At 46.1% G+C, this 19,317-nt stretch overlaps 1 protein-coding gene across 1 annotated transcript; it reads right to left on the bottom strand.

Annotated features, from left to right (window-relative positions):
• Positions 1-2,230: 2,230 nt before the first annotated feature.
• Positions 2,231-6,083, bottom strand: CAVIN3 (caveolae associated protein 3). Its single transcript, XM_032427411.1, has 2 exons — positions 5,373-6,083; positions 2,231-4,849 (listed from the first exon to the last, which is right to left on the bottom strand). The coding sequence occupies exons 1-2, from the start codon at positions 5,754-5,756 to the stop codon at positions 4,448-4,450; spliced, it is 786 nt and encodes a 261-aa protein (XP_032283302.1). The 5' UTR covers positions 5,757-6,083; the 3' UTR covers positions 2,231-4,447.
• Between the last annotated feature and the right edge of the window lie 13,234 nt (positions 6,084-19,317).

Genomic DNA, 19,317 nt, shown 5'->3' with positions numbered 1-19,317 from the left:
CAGGAGACCTCCTCTGTAATTACCACCACCCCTGCTGGGTTAGAAGCCCCATTTGTATGCTCCCATAGCACCTATATTTTTCTCATCATAGCATTTATTTAAAACCTTATTACAACTGCCAGTTTAATATAAGTTCTATGAAGGTTCTATTACAGTTCTATCACATCCCTATCCATGTAATATATCATCCATCTCCATCACATAGTACAACAAAGTTAAAATAAATGAATGAGTAAACAAAAAATCTTACTTAATCCTTCTAAGAGAGCTGGGAAAAGGAAACTATCGTTCGCCAGCAATGAACCTCAGATGTCTTTTACTATGAAAGCCATGCCTCTTTCCATGTACCTTAACACATCCCTATTCAAAATGCATATGAGCAAACTAAAACAATCCACAAAAGAATGGCCAAGATTTGATAACAGATCACAAGGAATGGCTGAATAAGCCAGCAATGTTTGGCCTGAGGAAGATAGTGTGGAAGAGGTTTTAGACGAGGCAGTTTTGTGTGGCCTGCTGGAGTTGGACTCCAAGGACAGACACATCATAGAAATAAAGAAATTTTGTTTTACAGATGTTGCTGAAGGGAAGCCAACCACCACATAGGAAAAACCATAAAGACAGATTTTGATCTCAGTATAAAGAAGTTTCCTATCAGTCAAAGTTGCCCCAAAATAGAGTTGCCTGAGAGGTAGTGAGTTCCTTGTCACCTGGCTTTTTCAAGCACAGGCCAACTAAGGATAGGCAGCCAGATGGTAGTGGATGTTGTTTTGGAAATGCAGGTGGATTGGATGGCTTTTGGGTTCCCTTCAAAGCTGCGGTTAAGTGATTCAATTCTCAATAAAGGACAGACAAAAAGATCTCCAGTACTTAACAAGAAAAGAAATTTCCTACCAGGAATGTATGTATTTTTACCCATGTAGGAGGAACACCACAGCAGAAAATGGTCATACCAGGTTGGGTAATCCTGTTGATTATCTCCATCCCATTTCCACCGTTCTATTTTCTTACACTTTAAGATTGTACTTCGGCTTCCCATGCTGCAGAATGGAAAATGTTCTGAATAGCTAGCTAGCTTATGCTAGTTCACTTAGCCTTTGGATTTCTCCAGCACTTCTGAGGTCAGTTATTGCGATCAGTCTCTCTCAGCCTAATCACGCTGGAACACCTAATAAATTTGTGCTTCTGGTCTGAAGAACTGAGAACCAAACTCTGAATTTTGGTAATCCACCAGTGTGCCTCCCCCCTGCTTAAAGCAGCCACCTAAGTGCCACATATGCTGGAAGACAGGTGGGTACTCTGGGTCAGTCTCCACTCTCTTTAGTTTACAATATTAATAATCATAGCAATAGAGGTAATGACAGAGCACGTAATGAAACAAAGAGAACTATTAAGAAATTAAGCTAGCTTTGTTTTAACTCTTTATTATTTCTCCTGTAGAAGCATCAAGAAGGAATAAAAAATAACACCCGCGCCCAAGTGAGCCAAGACTTTAGCTTCCTAGAGGTCAGAGTCTAGGCTCTGAGCCTTCATGTGCTTCCCAATGAGCTATCAAGACATCTTATGTAAGAAATGTGCAGTTGGGCTCTTAATTTTGTCTATGACTTGAAAGGAGGAAATTGGAATTGGGTATATTTCCAAGGATTTGGAAAAATAACAAGAATTTGTTTTTCCTTGGGGATAGAGAACTGAGCCTGCTCAGACCAGCCCCTCTGTGATGGCATAACCTTGAAAGGAGTGGGTGCCAGGTAGCTGACACAGTCTACAAAGCCTGCAGGGATGAGCCCTGAATTTCTCCAGAGGAAATGGAGCTATGACAGAGCCAGCCTCCATGGAAGGACCCCTCCCTGATTTAGGGGCACAGAGCTGGACAAGGAGACCTCTGGGTTGTTGAGACATCCACCAGGACACTGGTACCCCAACAGTGGCATCGTGTGGTCACAAGAAGCAATAGCAGGAGAGACATCCATGGTCTGAGAGACAAGGAAATGGTGTGAACCTCCTGGTACGCCTGTACAATCTAAGGAAGGAGAGGAGCCTTAAAGTGATTGGTAATAGAATTTCCGCCAGTCATGGCCAGTGGGGGCTTAGACTCTTCTAACTGAATCCATATGAAAAAAAAAATTTAAGTCACTATTGAATTCCGCTCCCATTTTATTTTCTCTTTTTTAAACATTTTTATTCATTTATTTGAGAGAAAGAGTGTGCGCACAAGGTGGGGAGGGGAAGGGGGGAGAAGCAGACTCCCCACTGAGTGTGGAGACCTACCGTGAGCCGTTCCCAGGACCCCGAGATCATGACCCATCTGCTCCCATTTTAAATCCCCAACTTCCTCATCTGAAGTATTCCCCTGCCCTGTCATCTTCTGTATCCTTACTCCTTTTTCTCCTTCAGAGCCCATAACCAGAAAGCCCTTCTAGTTCATATGTTTGCATGTTTTTATCTGTCTCATAAGTATACTTGTTTATGGCTGGTCTCCCCCTACATAATCCACAAAGGCAGGGATCTTGTCTTTTTTATGTGCCACTGTATCCCCAGTTCTTAAAACAGTGCCTGGCAGAAACTCCAAGCTCAGCAAATATTTGTTGAGTAACTGGATGAATGAAACAAGCTCTGCTCCAGGCACTGTGCTAGACACTTATGTAACTTAACCCTCACAGCAGCCCAATAGGGGCTCTCATTATCCCATTTAATAGATGAAGGAACTGAGAAGCCAAACCATAACCACTGAGCTCTCCTGCCACTCACCATTTCTGTTTCCCATCCCACTATTTACCTTTTCCAAGAACACTGCATTAAACATCCCCCCACTTCTCCTCCTGCAGGTTAGGTTGTGTCCCTTCTGTCTTTCCTCTCAAAATAACGTATGTATAACAATCACTACATTTACATCATTCATGTTTGTATCTCCCCAAACTCTGAAGTCCTTGGAAGGCCTCAGGATTGTCATCTTGGTGTTCACAAGACGTAGGAGAGGGCCTGGAATACATTAGGCACTCAAAATGTTGTTATATGACAGCAACTGAATGAATGGGCTGATGACCAGGCTCCCATCCCTAGCTAATCCCCTCACACTTCTCACTTCTTCTGGGATGCTCTTGCTTCACGAGGACCTACTGTGGGCCAGGCATGGTATGTGGTGTGGGAAATACAGAAATTAATAAATTAACAAAACAGCAGAGGAGCCGCAGTCTAGTGTCATGGCGTGGGGAGAGTAATGGCAAACAATCACAGTCAGCACAGTTAGTACTGCAGTGTATAGGTGGTGCTTTGGGAGCAAGGAAGAGAAGCACCTGGGCCTGAAACAGGGTTCCCTTGCTGGATTTTGCGGGAGAGTAGAGATGAGAATGACAGCACACAGCTCAGTGTAATTCAATAGTAGAATGAGGGGAAGTGGCAAGCGGTGAGGCTACAAAAATGGGCAGAAGCCAGATAGTGAAAGGTTATGTTAAAGATGTTGAAGGAATATTCAAGAACTCACTTTATTCTGAAGGTGATGGGGAGCCACTGAAGGGTCTGGTCTGAATCAGGAGGATGATGGGATCAGATTGGCAGTTCAAATAATAGTCGGGTGAAAGATAAGGTCTTTAAAAAGTGGTCAGACTGCAGAGGTCAAAGCAATAGGATAACTGTTTCCGAGAGGGAGGGGAGTGAGAGATGGAGGAGCCAGGGAGGACTCCCAGGTTTCTGTGTGGACGATGGTGCCACTCCTTGGTAAAGAAAACACAAGAGGAGGAGCAATTTCAAATGATACATAGTAAGTGCTCAATAAATATCTATAAAATTGAAATTGGACTTAAAAGGTAGATTGCTTGCTTTGGACAGACTGAGTAGAGGTACATTTCAACTGCAGCTCAGGACAGTGTGTGTGGCTGTTGGGAAAGGCCGGAGAGTAAATGTTCACAGAGGAGTACCCAGAATGAGAAGAGGGCTGAGAACAGAGGAAAACCCATTAAGAGGTGGAAGAGGAAGAAGAAAGTAAGAGGAAAACCACCTGTTGACATTTACTGAGCACCGACAGCAAGAGACTATACTGGATGCTTCTCTGTGAGTAAAGTGCTCCAGACATAAGTGGCCACCAGGGTATTTCTATGTGCCACTAATCAGAGCCCAAGATTCACTGGGAACCTGAGAAATGACACAGTGCTCTTTTTGAAACTGAAACCACATTCCAGGTTCTAACATCTGTCTTAGGCCTTGCAAGCCTTTTCCTCCCACCCCTTCACATGGAGTCCGGATTAGGTGGCATGACTTTTATTGACGGTGAGTGCAAGCAGGTGCAAGAGGCTGCTCCTTTCAGGGGACACACGCTAGCCTGAAGGAGCTGGGAAAGGCCAGAGCTGGGCTGTGGGTGCAGGATTCACTCCTTATTTGGGCGTGAAGGCTGCATTCTGAGAGGGAGATTTATTTTGGGACCAGGCACAGGAGAAGCAGGCAGCGCCAGCCCTTAGGCCGCACTCTCTATTTGCAGCACCGCGGCTTCGGCAGCCGCAGGCCTCCCGAGCTCTTCCTCGGTGTCCTGTGGAGGTTCTGATTCCGGCTTGGGCTCCAGCGCAGGCCGGGCTTCCGGCTGGCCATCAGTGCTCCGGCCAGGCCCGAGGCGCGGTGGCTTGACCGGCGTGGGCGTTGGTGCTCCAGGGCCTTTCCGGCCAGACAGGGCCCTCCGCAGGCTCTGTACCTTCTGCAACCCGGTGCGCCGCAGCCGCCGGGCCCTGGACTCCACCGGCTCCTCGTCCGAGCTCTCCTCAACTTCGGCCTCGGGCTGCTCTGGGCCGAGCTCGGACTGGTCCGCTGGGCCTAGGGGCTCAGGCGCCTTCTGGAAGGCGCTGGCTGGGATTTCAGCCTCCTCCTGCATGTGATGAACACAGCTCTGACCGTGGCAGTCCCCGACCCCGCAGCAGCCTGAGCCTCACTCCTTAATTACACCGGGGAACCCGCCCCGCCCTTGGCCTCCGCAGCCCGAGGGGCAAAGAAAAGGGAGACGTGGGAAAGTAGGGAGCAGGGGTGGAGAGGAAGGGAGAGCTACTGGGCGAACCGCAAAAGTTTGGAAAGTAGGTAGGACCTGCTTACGCAGGATGGTGGTCGCAGGGGCAAGAATCGGAGGCAGCGAACTGTCGGGGGATGCACTCCCGCCACCGTTCGGGGATGGGCTGGGACTTGGAGCAAATTCTGTGGACGTGGCCTGAGCTCGAGCTGGGCGAACTCTGGTTGGCCAGGCTGGGTTCAGGAGCTGAGGGATGGTGCAGCGTGGTGGGAAGTGGGTGCGGCTTTAGAAGTCCGTGCCACCGCGTGGGGTCAGGAATGCGGGTGTGGTAGCCGGGCGGGGGGGGGGGGGGGGGCCGGGGGGGGGGGGGACGCCTGAGGTCACTGACCTTGAAGAGCAGGACGTGGAGCTTCCCGCGCGCCACCAGCAGCCCGTGGTTGGCCTCCAGCCGTTGCACCTGGGCGGCGCGGCGCACGGCGCGCTCCTGCGCAGCATCCGCGTGCGAGCCGACGCGCTCCGCCTTGGCTAGCAGCTGCGCCAGCGTGTTGCTCGTCGTGTCGTGGCTGCGGCTCAGCGCGCCCAGGCCGCTCTGGATGCGGCGCACCGAGCCCGCTAGGCCGCCCTGCCTCCGAGCCAGGCCCCCCTGCCGCTCCCGCAGCGCCTCCAGCATGGTGGCCAGCTTCTCCAACAGCGTCACCACCGTCAGGGCGTGCACCGGGCCCCCAGCCGGCGCTGCGGACACAGGCCCCGGCTCCAGCGCGCTCTCCCCCATGATCCCCGACCGCGCTGCCTGCTCTCCCTGCGGCCGCTGGCTGCACTCTGGGCTGGGGCCTCCTTTCCCCGGCTCCTCCCCGGCTCCAGCCGTGACTCAGGCAGGCGGAGCGGGCCCTCCCGGGAGGCGGGAAGGGGAGCAGAGGGCGGGATGGCGGCGGCGGGATCCTTCGGAAGCGCTCCCCCTTCTGCTGCTCCGCCCCGGGGGCCTCTGCGGGGAAGCTGGTCAGCCTCGTATCCGCCCCCCCTTCCCCAAACTCTCTCCCTGTAAGTTTGAATTCCCCTCCTCCCGTCCCAGTTCCCTGGTGTGCCTCTTTCTGGAACGTACTCCCACCACCGCGGAGGGTGAGCCATGGAAAATTTTGTTGTGCACATCGAGTGGGTAGAGAAACTATGTAAATGCGGCACAAGGATAACCTGAGGGGCTCCCACAGCCACCGCCTTCGGCCTCCCACGCCCCTGAGGACTGTATTTGTGCCCCCGGGTTGGGCGCGGTAGGCAGGGAGGGATGCTACGCTACAGACCCAAGACTGTTTAGGGCAGAGGCCTCACTTCGTGACCGCACAGGCTGCTCAATGCGCACCGGCAGGCGGGGCAGCCTCTGGTATTTTCCTAATAGTCATCGCCAGGGTTTAGCCACAGGCCTCCCTTACTGCCTCTCTAGTTCTTACTGTTGGGTAGCATTGCCCTGTTTTCTTTCTTCTAGTTCTCTTACCTCCCTTTCTTTGTGCTTCAGTGGTAAAGCCCCAGCCACACCTAGCTCTTACACCCTAAGCCTGGAGGGCAGGCAAGACACCTCTTCCTTTGAAACCCTTAAAAGGGTTATTGTAGGTGCTGGTATGTCTTTGTTTCCATGGAGGTCGGCTGTGGCTCCTGCCTGATGTTTCTGGGTTGTTGTTTTGTTTTGTTTTTTGTTGTTTTTTGTTGTTGTTTTTTTTAATTTTCTCTAGAAATAGCTGAGAATATCTGCAGCGGGTGAAGATTTGAAATTGCTGCTGTAGAGGGGGAGAGAGTGTGTCTGGAGGGTCCAGTTACTGTGGATCATGAATTTGTAATGCCATCAGTTTGGAAAATCCCCTGTCCTGTCTGTAAACTGATTGTAGGCTCAGGAGTCCAAGCAATCCATTGATCCTGATCCCTCTCCTCACCCAATCTGTGAGGGCCACTTGATAACAACTGTGGAAGAAACTGTAACTATCACTGGGCATAGTTACATGGAAAGGACCTGCAGTCTGACACATACAGGTATGTACATAAGTATCCCCAGAGGATGGCAGCTATTGCCAGATTTCTGGGGATGCTAAGTTGATGACTGACTTCTACAAATATGAGGTTATGGAGCCTGAGCCCTCTGCTTCACACTGAGGAAAGACTCCCTTGGGAGCCTGATGGGAATCACTCTCTCTTCCATTGGATCTTCCATTTGCTCAAACAGACCCATCAGGATGTGCCAGATAAAATGCTTTCAAATCAGGGGAATAGAAAGCCCAATTCAGGTCTTAGAAGCAAGAAATCCAATCTGAACATAACTGGAAAAGACTACTGTAGAATGATGATTAATTGTGGGTCAGTCACAGCTTCAAATCTAGTTCTTTACAGTTCTCTAGACTGTGCAGCTTCATTCCCAGGAGTCAGCTTCATTCCCAAACTAGGCACAAGGTGGCTACAGCAGTTTCAGGCCTCATATCAACACACAAGGTCAAGAGAAAAGAAAGGACCATCTTAAAATTTAGGACATCTATTTCCCAGAAGCCTCCCAGAATCCACTTGCCTTCCACTGGGTTACATGGCCATTCAGAACCAAATTCTATGGCTAGGGAAGTTTCCTGCATTGGTAAGCTTTAGCCTGGGTTCCTTCACGCATCAGTGACAAGAGAGCTGAAAATTACATTTTGACAAATTAGGCCTACTTCTTGACCTTCCCTAGAAACATGGATGGCATGGGAGGAAAAGTGGGTATCTCAGCACTGCTAGGATTGGTCAATCAAAATATCTTCTAGAGGAAGCCTATGAAAGAATCACCAGCCTTGAGGAATAATGCTAAGGGGTCCAATGAATTTGGAAGCAAGACTACATGAGTAGGTATTTTTCAAAGACCTGCTAAATCCCTCTCTGGATATATAGAGCAAGGAGGAGCATAAAACTTAGCAATAAAACTATTGATGATTCTATGGGTCTCTCTAAAACCTTAGGTATAAAAGTATAGGAACTGACTGATGTTGGAAAAGGGAAGCCCATAAGGTAGATAAAAATAACTTGGGGTGACCCAGAAGAATGCCCTGAGTCAACAAAGCCCAGACTGACAGAAATTATGATAGTGTAACCTTGTTCATGGAGTATCCAAGAAGAAACCATATTGCAGTTTCCAATTAGGATAAGGAAAAAAGAAAACAAGGATGCAGAATGAAACCCTCTAAGGCAGTGTAACCTGATCTTAAAGATTTCTGGGGTATGGCTGCAACCCACTCCCTCAAACTCCTTGGTGTGGGCATGAAAAGTGGAAACCCACTGTTGTAGGTTTATTGCGTTTCCCGAAAAAAGTATGTTCAAGTCCTAACCTTTGATGCCCATGAATATGTTCTTATTTGGAAACAGGGTCTTTGCAGATGTAATCAAGATGAGATCATACTAGAGAAGCATGGGCCCTTAATCCGATAGGACTGGTGTCCTTATAAGAAGACATGGAGCACACAGAGAGAATACCATGTACTAATGGAGGCAGAGATTGGCGTTATGCTACCAGAAGCCAAGGAATGCCTGAAGTGACCAGAAGCTGAAAGAGACATGGAAAGGTTCTTCCCTAGAAGCTTTGGAGGGAGCATGGCCCAGCAACACCTTGATTTCAGACTTCCAGCCTCCCGGAACTCTGAGAGAATACATTTCTGTTGTTTTAAGCCACAGTTTGTGGTAATTTACTTTGATAACCCTGGAAAACTAATCTATTCACTAATTAATCACCAACATCATCACATTATCCCTTTACATAGGTTGCCCTCCTCAGTGGCCTCCCCAGTTAATTCTGTGGAAGTACGAAATTCTCTGTAGGAAAAGTTAATAGAGCCTGAAGACTCCTTGTAGATCATAGACAATTAAATTAACAGTTGCCCAAATATAACTGATCTTGCAAAAATTAGTGGAATGCTATGGTGGTGGAGCCAACACAACCTTTAAAAAACTGAAAAAAGGTATTACCCACTCTATTTGTCAAGGGTTCCTTTTATACACTGGCCCATCCCCTTCCTAGAACTTGGCATACTATGAGGAACGGCTGGCTTTATTAAAAAAATAAAAATCCACTACGCCTCTCCACAGGGTTGAATCTGCCTAGGATATACCGCCTAACAAAGATCCGCTCACGGATGGCCCTCTGTCTCTGCCGCTATCAAGAACAGCTGCATAGGGCGCCTGGGTGGCTCAGTTGGTTAAGCGACTGCCTTCGGCTCAGGTCATGATCCTGGAGTCCCGGGATCGAGTCCCACATCGGGCTCCCTGCTCGGCAGGGAGTCTGCTTCTCCCTCTGACCCTCTTCCCTCTCGTGCTCTCTGTCTCTCATTCTCTCTCTCAAATAAATAAATAAAATCTTAAAAAAAAAAAAAAAAGAACAGCTGCATGTTCCCTTTACTTTCAACGAGAGAAAGGTAAAGGAAACTCTGAGAGCGACAGACCAGGTTACGGTGCCTTAGGTGGTACCACTCTGCATCCTTGCTTGCTTGCTTCTTTTCTCAGCCGTCAGGTGCCCCACTATATGATGTTGCAAAGATCCCCTGAAACAAAAGTGGCAGAGGCACTGAGGGGATGAATATGCGCCATCAGTTCTGGGGACCAGCTACAAGGAATCCAGCAGACAGGGGTTAAGAAGTAGTGGTACTTAGGCCTGGGGCAGGTAGGGAAGCATATGGAATACCTCCCACCACAACAAAGAACAGCTGCTAATGGGGGTGTTTGGGTTTTAGAGTTGGCATATGCTCCACCTTGGAATTCTTATACATTCCATCTCTTGGATTATCCAAAAAGGCCACATACTTTGAACAGGGTTCAGAGGAGCTTCGGTGACCGGCCCTGACCAGGTTACAAGTCACAGTCTGGTCAGCTCTACCCCTGGTGCCCTGTAAGTCAGAAAGAAAGATAGGACTTGAGGCCTCTCTGATTTCTGCCTCTTCCCTCCCTGATTTGGGGCAGGGAGGGAAGGAGGCAGATCCAAGCAGGAAAAATATACCAGAAATATTTCGAGTTTAAATTAAGGCAATGCTTCCAGCCTCTGAGAACTATGTTGTTTTTGGAAAACAATTGATTGTGATTCTACCACAAAAGCTAGTGGAAAGATTCACCAGAGGTTTCAGGGTTGTTTCGTAAATTGGAATGCTCTGTCTCACGCTGCAATACAGACTAACAGTCTTTGATTATTAAATGGGGGGAAATCTAAGAAAGGATGAGGGGTGGCTATGTGAGTTAATTGTACAAGAAGCATCCCTGACCCTAAACCTCACCTTCAGCTGGGGCATCCTCTAGGGACTTAACCCTTGAATCAAGAGTAACAATGTGCAACACAGGCAGAACCATGCATTTAACAGGGAATGAGCCTCAGTGGACAGGCGCTACCTTCCACCCTTTGTCATAGACATCCTGTCTACGGAAGGGGTAAGGCCATTCCACACAATGACGGAGCTCTGTGTCACTGGCAATTAAGAGAGCTATAAGTTTGGGGCAACAGGAAGTAAGAATCTGAATTGAATCCAGAAATCAAAATCACCAAATGGATGGAAGGTCCTGGAATGGTTTACTATAACCAAGAGGTTTGGGGACGCCTTTTTATAAAAATCAGGCATACTATTAAATTAAGCCACTATTTTTTTCTCGTATTTTTAGTGAGTTGAATAGTGTCCCCAAAAAAGCTATGTCCAAGTTCTAACCTCTGATACCTGTGAATGTTAGCTTATTTGGTAATAGAGTCTTATTTGGTAGTAGAGTCTTACCAGTTTTATTCTCTTACAGTAGAGTAATTATGTTAAGGATATTGAGATGAGATCATCCTAGTTTTAAAATGGGTCCTAAATCCAATGAATAGTGCCCATGTAAGAAAAGGACAAAACAGAGACACAGAAAAAGAAAAAGGTGATATGCAGATTGAGACAGAGATCAGAGAGCAGTCACAAGACAAGTAACACTGAGGATCACCAGCAGCCTCCAGAAGCTAGGAGAGAGGCATGGAGTGGATTCTCCTTCAGAACGCCCAGGGGTGCGTAGCCCTACCAACAGATTTGTGCTTCTGCCCTCCAGAACTGGAAGGGAGTACATTTCTGTTGTTTTAAGCCACTAAATCTGTGGTAATTTGTTATGGCGGCCCTAGGAAACCATTACACAGAAAGACACCTACCAAAAGGATTAGGGGCAGAAAAATTTTAACAATGAAGTAAATCAATATGCCATGGATGAACATTTTGGCCAAAGCACATCGGAACATCATGCACCTGAGATGAGACTGAGGTTGGCCGAAGCCCATAGTTTTGGGAGTATGTAATTGCTGCTGGAGCCAATGGTCAGGACGTGGGAGTTGAGCTTTTCCTGCAGAAATGTCCTGGGACATTCCAAAAGGCAAAAAGCCTAGAACACTTACTGAATAGACTCCATTGAACCTCCTTCTGTAATCTGAGGAACTCAGTGGGCTCTGACAGGGAGGGCCTTAGCCTCGCCTGGATTTGAGCTTGCATTCTTTGGCAAATAACCAAGGAGCCACCATCAAAGCCGCTGCAACCCTCTACCTTGAGCTAATATGGCATATCTCAACTACAGCCTCTGATCTGGGACCATATTTTGCCTCCCACATAATAAAGGACAGGGCAAATCATTAGGGAATGGTGTGCCCTCCCTCTCATAGGGCAGCCCTCTAGACGGAAAGATACAATGTGGCACGGAAGACAGTCTTAACCATGATGCCATGGGCAGTGATTCCAGACCAGTGGTGACTAACAGGAAATTGTATATAGCTAGAGTCCTGCAGCCACATTCATCTTAGTACAGAGGTCCCTGTATATCTCAGGCTGGGTCCAAGGAAGGAGAAGTCATTATGAGCCACCTAGTATCTATCACAACTGGGAAATGTGGCTTATAAGATTTAGCACTGCATTAGTTGGATGGTGTTTAGTTGTAAGATTTTGTTTGAAAAATAACTCATTTGTTTGGTGTCTAAAAAAAGAGAGAGTTGCTAATCAATTCAACTAGGGAAGTGAGAGAAGTAAGCTTTACCCTGGCAGAGAACAGCTTTGGCTCTGTCATCCCATCCCACTCTAAGGCAATTGGCATGGTTTAGCAATACTGCACAACACAAAGTACCCTATTAAATATTTCTTATCCTATTTGGATGCAGTGGATTTTAAAAGCAGAAGAGAAAGCTCTCAGAGCCAGTATGAATAATCATTCACTAAGCCAGCCAGGTATGGCAGTTAGAGGCTCTGAAAAGGGTAACCATGTTTTGATAGGTCTGCAAGGTTACCCATTTAATCCAAGAGTGAGAATGATCCCTATGACTGATGGAATGGTCCTTGAGGCTGGTACCCCAGCTTTTTGGTATCAGACCCCATCCTGTCAAAGGGGATGGTATCACAGTAATCCACTGAATCTCATGGAGGTAATATACTTACAAAATGAGTGCACTGCCAACTAGTTAATTTGCCTGTTTGTGGGAGCTGCAGATTAATCATGACTCCTCCTAATTGTGGGGAGTTGGATGAAGGAAGTATTAATTGAACAGTCAGGAGATAAGGTTTAAGACATCCTTGCTGTCACCAAGTTGCATCTAAGCCACACAATGAATGGACCAGAGAGCAATGAGCAAGGCACTCCTTCCCCACAGGAGTACACAGGGCTGCTTCAGGGCCTGGACCAAGGAGAGAGACCAGGGGGAGGAGGTGGGGCTGGTCTTGGAGGCATAAGATTCAGCCAAAGTTCAGTTTGCTTGGAAGCTAATGTAGGTGGGGGAATGCAGGAGGGGGCTGGAGCCGTCCTACTGATGTGGGCTAGAGATTTATGTTAAAAAAGAAAGAAAGAAGGGAAGGAAAGAAGAAGGATGGCCATGGAGGATGGACAGAGAGGAAAGAAGGAATGGAGGGAGAGGGAAGGGAGGGCGGGAAAAGAGAAAGAAAAAAGAAAAGATAGATATTTACTGATTGATACTTCCACGACTGGAAAATTTGTGCAATATATTAAGGAAACCATATACTTGCATGGCTCCAACTAGAATAAGAAAGTTTATAAAGATAGAAAACTGCAATGTCTGGATGCTGCTGTACTTATAAAAGTTGTAGAGTTACAATGCAAATCCTCCAACAAAGAATGGAAATGGCTCCTTCCAATTAAGCTAGGGGTTGAAGGATCCTTGGGAAGTCAGATTAGAGTGCCACCTGGTAAAGCCTAATACAAGCAGTGTGATCCAAAACCCATTTTCCTAAATTTGTCTCAGGACTTCTCTAGCCTGGCACTGTCCAATATGATAGCTACTAGCCACTGGTGGCTGTTTAAATTTAAATTACAATTGAAGGGGGCACCTGGGTGCCTCAGTCGGTTAAGCATCTGCTCTTGATCTCAGCTCAGGTCTTGATCTCAGGGTGGTGAGTTTAAGCCCCACTCTCAGTATGGAGCCTACTTAAAAAAAAAATAAAATAAAATAAAATAAATTACAATTAAAACTAAGTCCTCAGTCACACAATCCACATTTCAAAAGCTTAACAGCTACATGTGGCAAGTGGCTACCCTACTAACCCACCCACCCCTAGTTAATACTGCCCCTAGTTAATTAACTACTCTAGTTAATACTGCAGGGGTGTGTGAGCCACCCCAAATGTTACCAATAACAATAACACAGGTTTCTCTGAGAGATGAGACAGAGAAATCTTCCATTTCACCTGAGAGCCACATCTTAAGGACAGGAAATGATCAGTGTGAATGAAATCACAAAGCAATTAATGGAGAAGTGATTTCTTCCATCAGCATTGGGGACCATTTAAAACTGGTAGAGAAGGAAATAGGAGAGTAGTTTCTGAAATGCTTCAGGACCTAGATGAGCACTCTCAAAAATATATACCTTCCAACATGGTTAATCTTGATTGTGGGAATATTATTATTGTTTTTTTTTAAGATTTATTTATTTATTTTAGAGAGAGAGAGCATGAGTGGGAAGGCAGAGGGAGAGGGAGAGAGAACCTCAAGCAGACCTCAGGCTGAGTGAGGAGCCCAACTCAGGGCTCAATCTCACAACCCTGAGATCATGACCTGAGCTGAAACCAAGAGTCGGACAATTAACTGACTGTGCCACCCAGGCGCCCCTATTATTGTTGATTTTATCCTTGGGGGGGGGAAGTATTGTAAGAACTGTCTGTCGAAGTTAACAAGATCCCTTCTTGTAAAAATGCTCAGGACGTTCACTGCAAGCCTGCCTCACCCTGGAAAAGGGATGTGAGGGTTATGAGAAGGATGAGCATGTTTAGATTGGAGCATGCAGTTTTGAGTAAAAAAGTAAATGTAACCTTGAACCTACCCACAGCTGGTTACCACAGATATTTTAGTTCTTAGTTTTAATAAACAAATGTTAAGCACACAAGAGCCTAGAACATGAAGGCGCCCAATACAGATTTGTTAATTGAAGAAAACACAAAATTTGCTTCATTAAACAAGGTAGATCATGCTTGCAATGACAGCCTTAGGAGTAAATGTGTTAATAAGAATTAAGCCCCTGCTTCTGATTGGCAACCTTGGGAGAGAGAGACCAGTGAGAAGCAGTGACAGGAGTGGGGGAAACACCACTCATGGGCCGAGTTTGGTCACGGGCCAGTACTACTGTATTTGGAGTAGTGAACCCTGCTGGTGTCATTGATGCTTCTTGGCTTTCCCTGAAGCCAGCTCACCTGTCCAAAAGGAGTCACCATCATATTCATTGCCAGATGTGCCCACCCTGAAGGAGAGCCTGTAGACTATGGTGATACCTTGGCAACAAAAGTTGAGAAAGGAAAGGAAAGAATGCACTGCTTTGCTTTATGTCTATTCCCTCCCCTTAAATAACCCTCTGCTTAGGCTCCTCACAGGACTTGCTTTGTTTTATCTACACAAGTGAGTGAAGGGGAGGCAGAAATAAGCTTTTTCTACAGCTGAACATTTTAAGCACCGCCCCCCCCCCCCCCCCCACCCCGCCATGATCCCAGGCTCAATCTAGGACCTAGATGCCTCAAGAAGGCAACACATAGTGTCTTGGTTGAAACCAAAAGCAGTAACCATAGGGAAACTCTTGGCTTCCCCATGTAGTGCACAAACCTTGTGGGACCTGGATCTTGAGGAAGGGGTGTGCAGAAAGACCTCCTGACACGACTCTCAGAAAGTGGCCTGCACTACCGAGTCCTTGACTGAAGCTTGTGTTCCCCAGGTCAGGGACTCCCTCTCATATCCTCCCAGCCAATCAGGGACCATTAGAATGAGAGAGCAAAATAAACTGGGAAGATTTGAAATGTCAAATATTATGAGGAAGAGGGAAAGAGAGAGAGAAGGAGAAGTTGGTTAAGACTAGAGTTAAAAGCTCAGAAAACAGATTGAGTTAAACATTAAAAGGGGCACCTGGGTGGCTCAGTTGGTTAAGCGTTGGACTCTTGGTTTTGGCTCAGGTCATGATCTCAGGGTTCTGGGATCAAGCCCAGTGTCAGAAGATCATTGAGCCCAGTATCAGGAATTGAGCCGTGCTTCGGTCTTCAGGTTCAGCAGGGAGTCTGCTTCCCTCTCTCTCTGCCCCTCCCCCTGATGCTCTTTCTCTCTCTCTACAATAAATAAAATCTTAAAAAATATATACAAAATAAAATAAAAATAAGCTAAATTTAAATCAAATAAAATCCCATCCCATTTGGATGAGAAATTGATGGTTGAATTTTAGAAGTAAAACATCTTTGTTTTGTCTGTCCTCTATAGTGCATCTCCTGTTTCCTAGGCTCTTAACCAGTACCTACACTGGTTAGGGTTTCTTTACGAGGTGAACTGACCCAAACCTTCATACCAGAAGAGTCTGAACCCTTGGTGAATTAGTCTAGAATTGTGCTAATATTTTAAGTAACCTTTACTACCAGATATGGCAAAATAAGAAGTCATGCCAGGGGCTCCTCATATTCTACCCATAATTCTCCAGGCCTCTATTATATTGGGTGCTACTTAGGCATCACTTTTTTGCAATAAGCAGAAGCCCACTCAAGCTGCCCAGGCTTCACCAAACTGCTCTGCCCAGGATGAAAGAATCTTTACCACTTGATACCATGCAGCAATGCTAGAGACAGTATCCACATTCTTTTGAGGCTCTATTGCTTGCAAACCTAGTTGTCAGAACCACTTTCTCTTCTAGACAAGGATCAGTTGGTTGCAAGGAACAGAAACTATCTTGGTTAATTTAAATGAAGGTGGGTTTATTATAAAAGAATTGGCAGCTACCCCAGCTCCCAAAGCAGACTATTGAAACAATTTATTGAGTCTCCAGCCCTTCCTGAATTACCAAAAGGGAGGAGCCATTAAAGGATAATATAGCTTATTTATTCTTTCAATAGCTTCCCAGGCAGAGCAGGAAAGAAACCAGACCTCTTTTCTGAACAATAATGGGGCCCACTAACTCTGGGAAAAAGGCGAGATGTCTTTCTAATTGAGGAAATATATCCTTTTTCAATATGAGTCTAGATTGTACTCTCTATAAAAATTAATGTCTGTTCCTGGAGCAGTGGATGAGCTAATACAACAATTCTATTAATCAAACGAACTGACATGATTGCTGTTCACACATATAAGAATATGGAAAAGGTAATCTGGCCAGGAAGATCTAAATCCACAACTAACTACGGACCCAGAAGTTCTTCTTCTTCCCCCCCGCCCCCACCTCTTCCCCTATACAGTTCTGCAAGACTTGGGTGACAATAGGCATCATTTTGAACTAGCTTAACATCCTGGGGGCTCACCTCAAATTGGCACAGTGTGACTTGGGATGTTGGGGTGAGGTAAGGATGGTGAATTTGGAGAGAGAAAAGATCCAAGAAGTGAGATCCCTTCCTATGATTGGTGTGGAAACTGGCGGGGTTTCAAATGGGACAAATTTTAAAAGGAGGCCCATGAAGAAGAAAACGTTGTCCAGCTAAAATCCAGGGATCCTGAAGGATCTAGATCTGTACATACCATCCCTCTGAGAACTAAAGAAAAAGTCTCAAAAAAAAAAGCTAGGAGCACTTTATCCTTCCCCTCTCTGACACTGAATCTCCCTTCTGAAATTGCTTCAACTCTTCGGTGAAGAAACCTGCATATAATCACTTAGGCTGTTGGTAATTTGGGAGAGACTAAAGGAAGAGACCTGCGAGGGGAAGGAAGATCTGCCCCAAACACTCTTCCTTTGATGTAGTGGAAAGAGACCTAAGTGGGCTGTAATGAGGAGCTCCTGGTGGTGACAGGCTACACTGAGGGCAGGGGGAAATAACCACAGTGATAGGACAGCCTGGCAGAGATGACAAATTTGAGGGGCAATATGACTGAAGCTTTGGGGTCTCTGTGTAGATTACAGGACTCTGCCCTCAAAAGAGGAAGTGAAGGAGGCTCACATTCCAAGTGACCGATATCATCCAGTTACAGTTAGTTCTAAACCTCCATTTCAAGCCCAAAGTTCTACACACTCTGATCCATTTCTACCACACACATGCATGCACACACACACACACACACACACACTCAGGGCTCCTACACTCCCTTGGGCTGCCTTGATTCTTCCAAATGAATCTGGGTACCAAGCACAGACCCTTCAACAACTTTCACTAAGAACATTGAAAATTTCCTATTTCAAGAGATCAGAACTCCAAAGTTTCGGAGGGTTGGTCATGGGAAATGTCACATTAATGTCGCAGACTCTACTCCCCACACTCTTACTCTCTTTCTTCCTTCTCTCACCAGAGTAAGAAAATGCTTTTCCTTGCTCCAGCAGATGTTTTGTCCATACTCAGACTCCCTGGCTTCTTAGCTTCTACCTCAAGCGAGCCCGTCACGAAAGTTCTTCCAGAAAACTACAGTGCTGTCTCTTCAGCAAGTCCAGGGAGTACAATTCCCTCCATCTCATCAACCTAGGGTAAAGTGACCATCTCACTGACTCTAAGACCCAAAATAAACCTGTGGGACCAGAATAAGGTCAGAGAGCCCGTCTTCTGCCTCTGATTCTTAAAGATCTCCTGATCACTTATCTCCACTCCTTTCTGTGTGCCTGCTCCATGCCGCTTCCCTGAAGCTGAGTCTCTGTACCTACTTATCAGCAAGGCACAGGGCCAGAAAATGTCTCTCCCAATCCAGTTCATGCACCTGCTATCAAATAATTAAAGTCACTGTGTCTTAGTAGAATTTCCTGAAAGATAAAGAGAGTGAGCATCTACCTGGTAGCTTTGGGTGAGGTCCAAACAGCTATTGCCCAGGGGTGAGGGAATGAGATGAATACAGTAAATACGGCCAACTCTTTTTTTTTTTTTTTTTTTTTTAAGATTTTATTTATTTATTTGAGAGAGAAAGCCCAAGCATGAGCGGGGCAGGGGCAGAGGAAGAGGGAGAACCAGACTCCCCGGTGAGCAGGGAGCCTGATGTGGGGCTCGATCCCAGGACCCCAGGATGGTGACCTGAGCTGAAGGCAGATGTTTAACCAACTGAACCACCCAGGTGCCCAATATGGCCAACTCTTAATAGGACCTGTGGGCAAGGAAGGCATAGAAGCTTCTCTAACACAAGTAGCTAGTCTATTTATCCCCGGTGGTTGTTGTAGAGTTTAGAGGCTCCAATAAATAATACCCACCCCATTCTCTGCCTGAGTTCTGAATCAATTGAGAAATAATGCAAAACAATAAGGTATATGAGAGGTCAAAATAACAACACTACTGATAAAGTTGATATTGATAGATGTGGCTTTATCACTTAGTAATTGGGCTTCTTGATCCTGAACCCCAGGATTAGGGAAACTAGCCCACTCATTCATAGATTGTGCAAGAAAACTGTAGCTCTCCCTACTCCCCACTCCATCCTCCACCCCATCCAGGGAAGACCCCTTTAAATTTTACTTCCTGGAGGAGGAAAGTAGAATGTATATATCCTGGGAGAGTCTGGCTAAAAAGAGCCAGAGGAGTTGTATTGAGCATACCCAATTCATTCTTTCCAAATTTACCAGAGAAATGACCACTTTGCCCCAAGGGGTCAAATCAAAAATCAAATCTGAATCTGATCAAATCTCTAAATCTAACTACTAATTCACCAGCAATATATGAGACAAAGAGACATTTTCAATGATATCTAAGCAATTCATGCCTACTGTGGGACCTTCTGCAGGATAAATGACTCAGGTTCCTCAGCCAATAAATTTCAAAGAAAAAAAAAAGATGGAAAGTAAATGTATAGATTAAAAGAGATCTAAGAAACTTATAAACTAATATTAATGATTGGATCTTATTTGGACTCTGATTCCAAAAACAAGCTGAAAAAAATTATGACATAATCTGGGAAATTTGAAGTCTAATTGAATTTTTTAAGGCTAACTGAAC

This window comes from Phoca vitulina, unplaced genomic scaffold (genome assembly GCF_004348235.1).
Source record: "Phoca vitulina isolate PV1807 unplaced genomic scaffold, GSC_HSeal_1.0 scaffold36, whole genome shotgun sequence".
Classification (NCBI taxonomy): Eukaryota; Metazoa; Chordata; class Mammalia; order Carnivora; family Phocidae; genus Phoca; species Phoca vitulina.
This window is presented reverse-complemented; position numbering and strand designations above follow the sequence as displayed.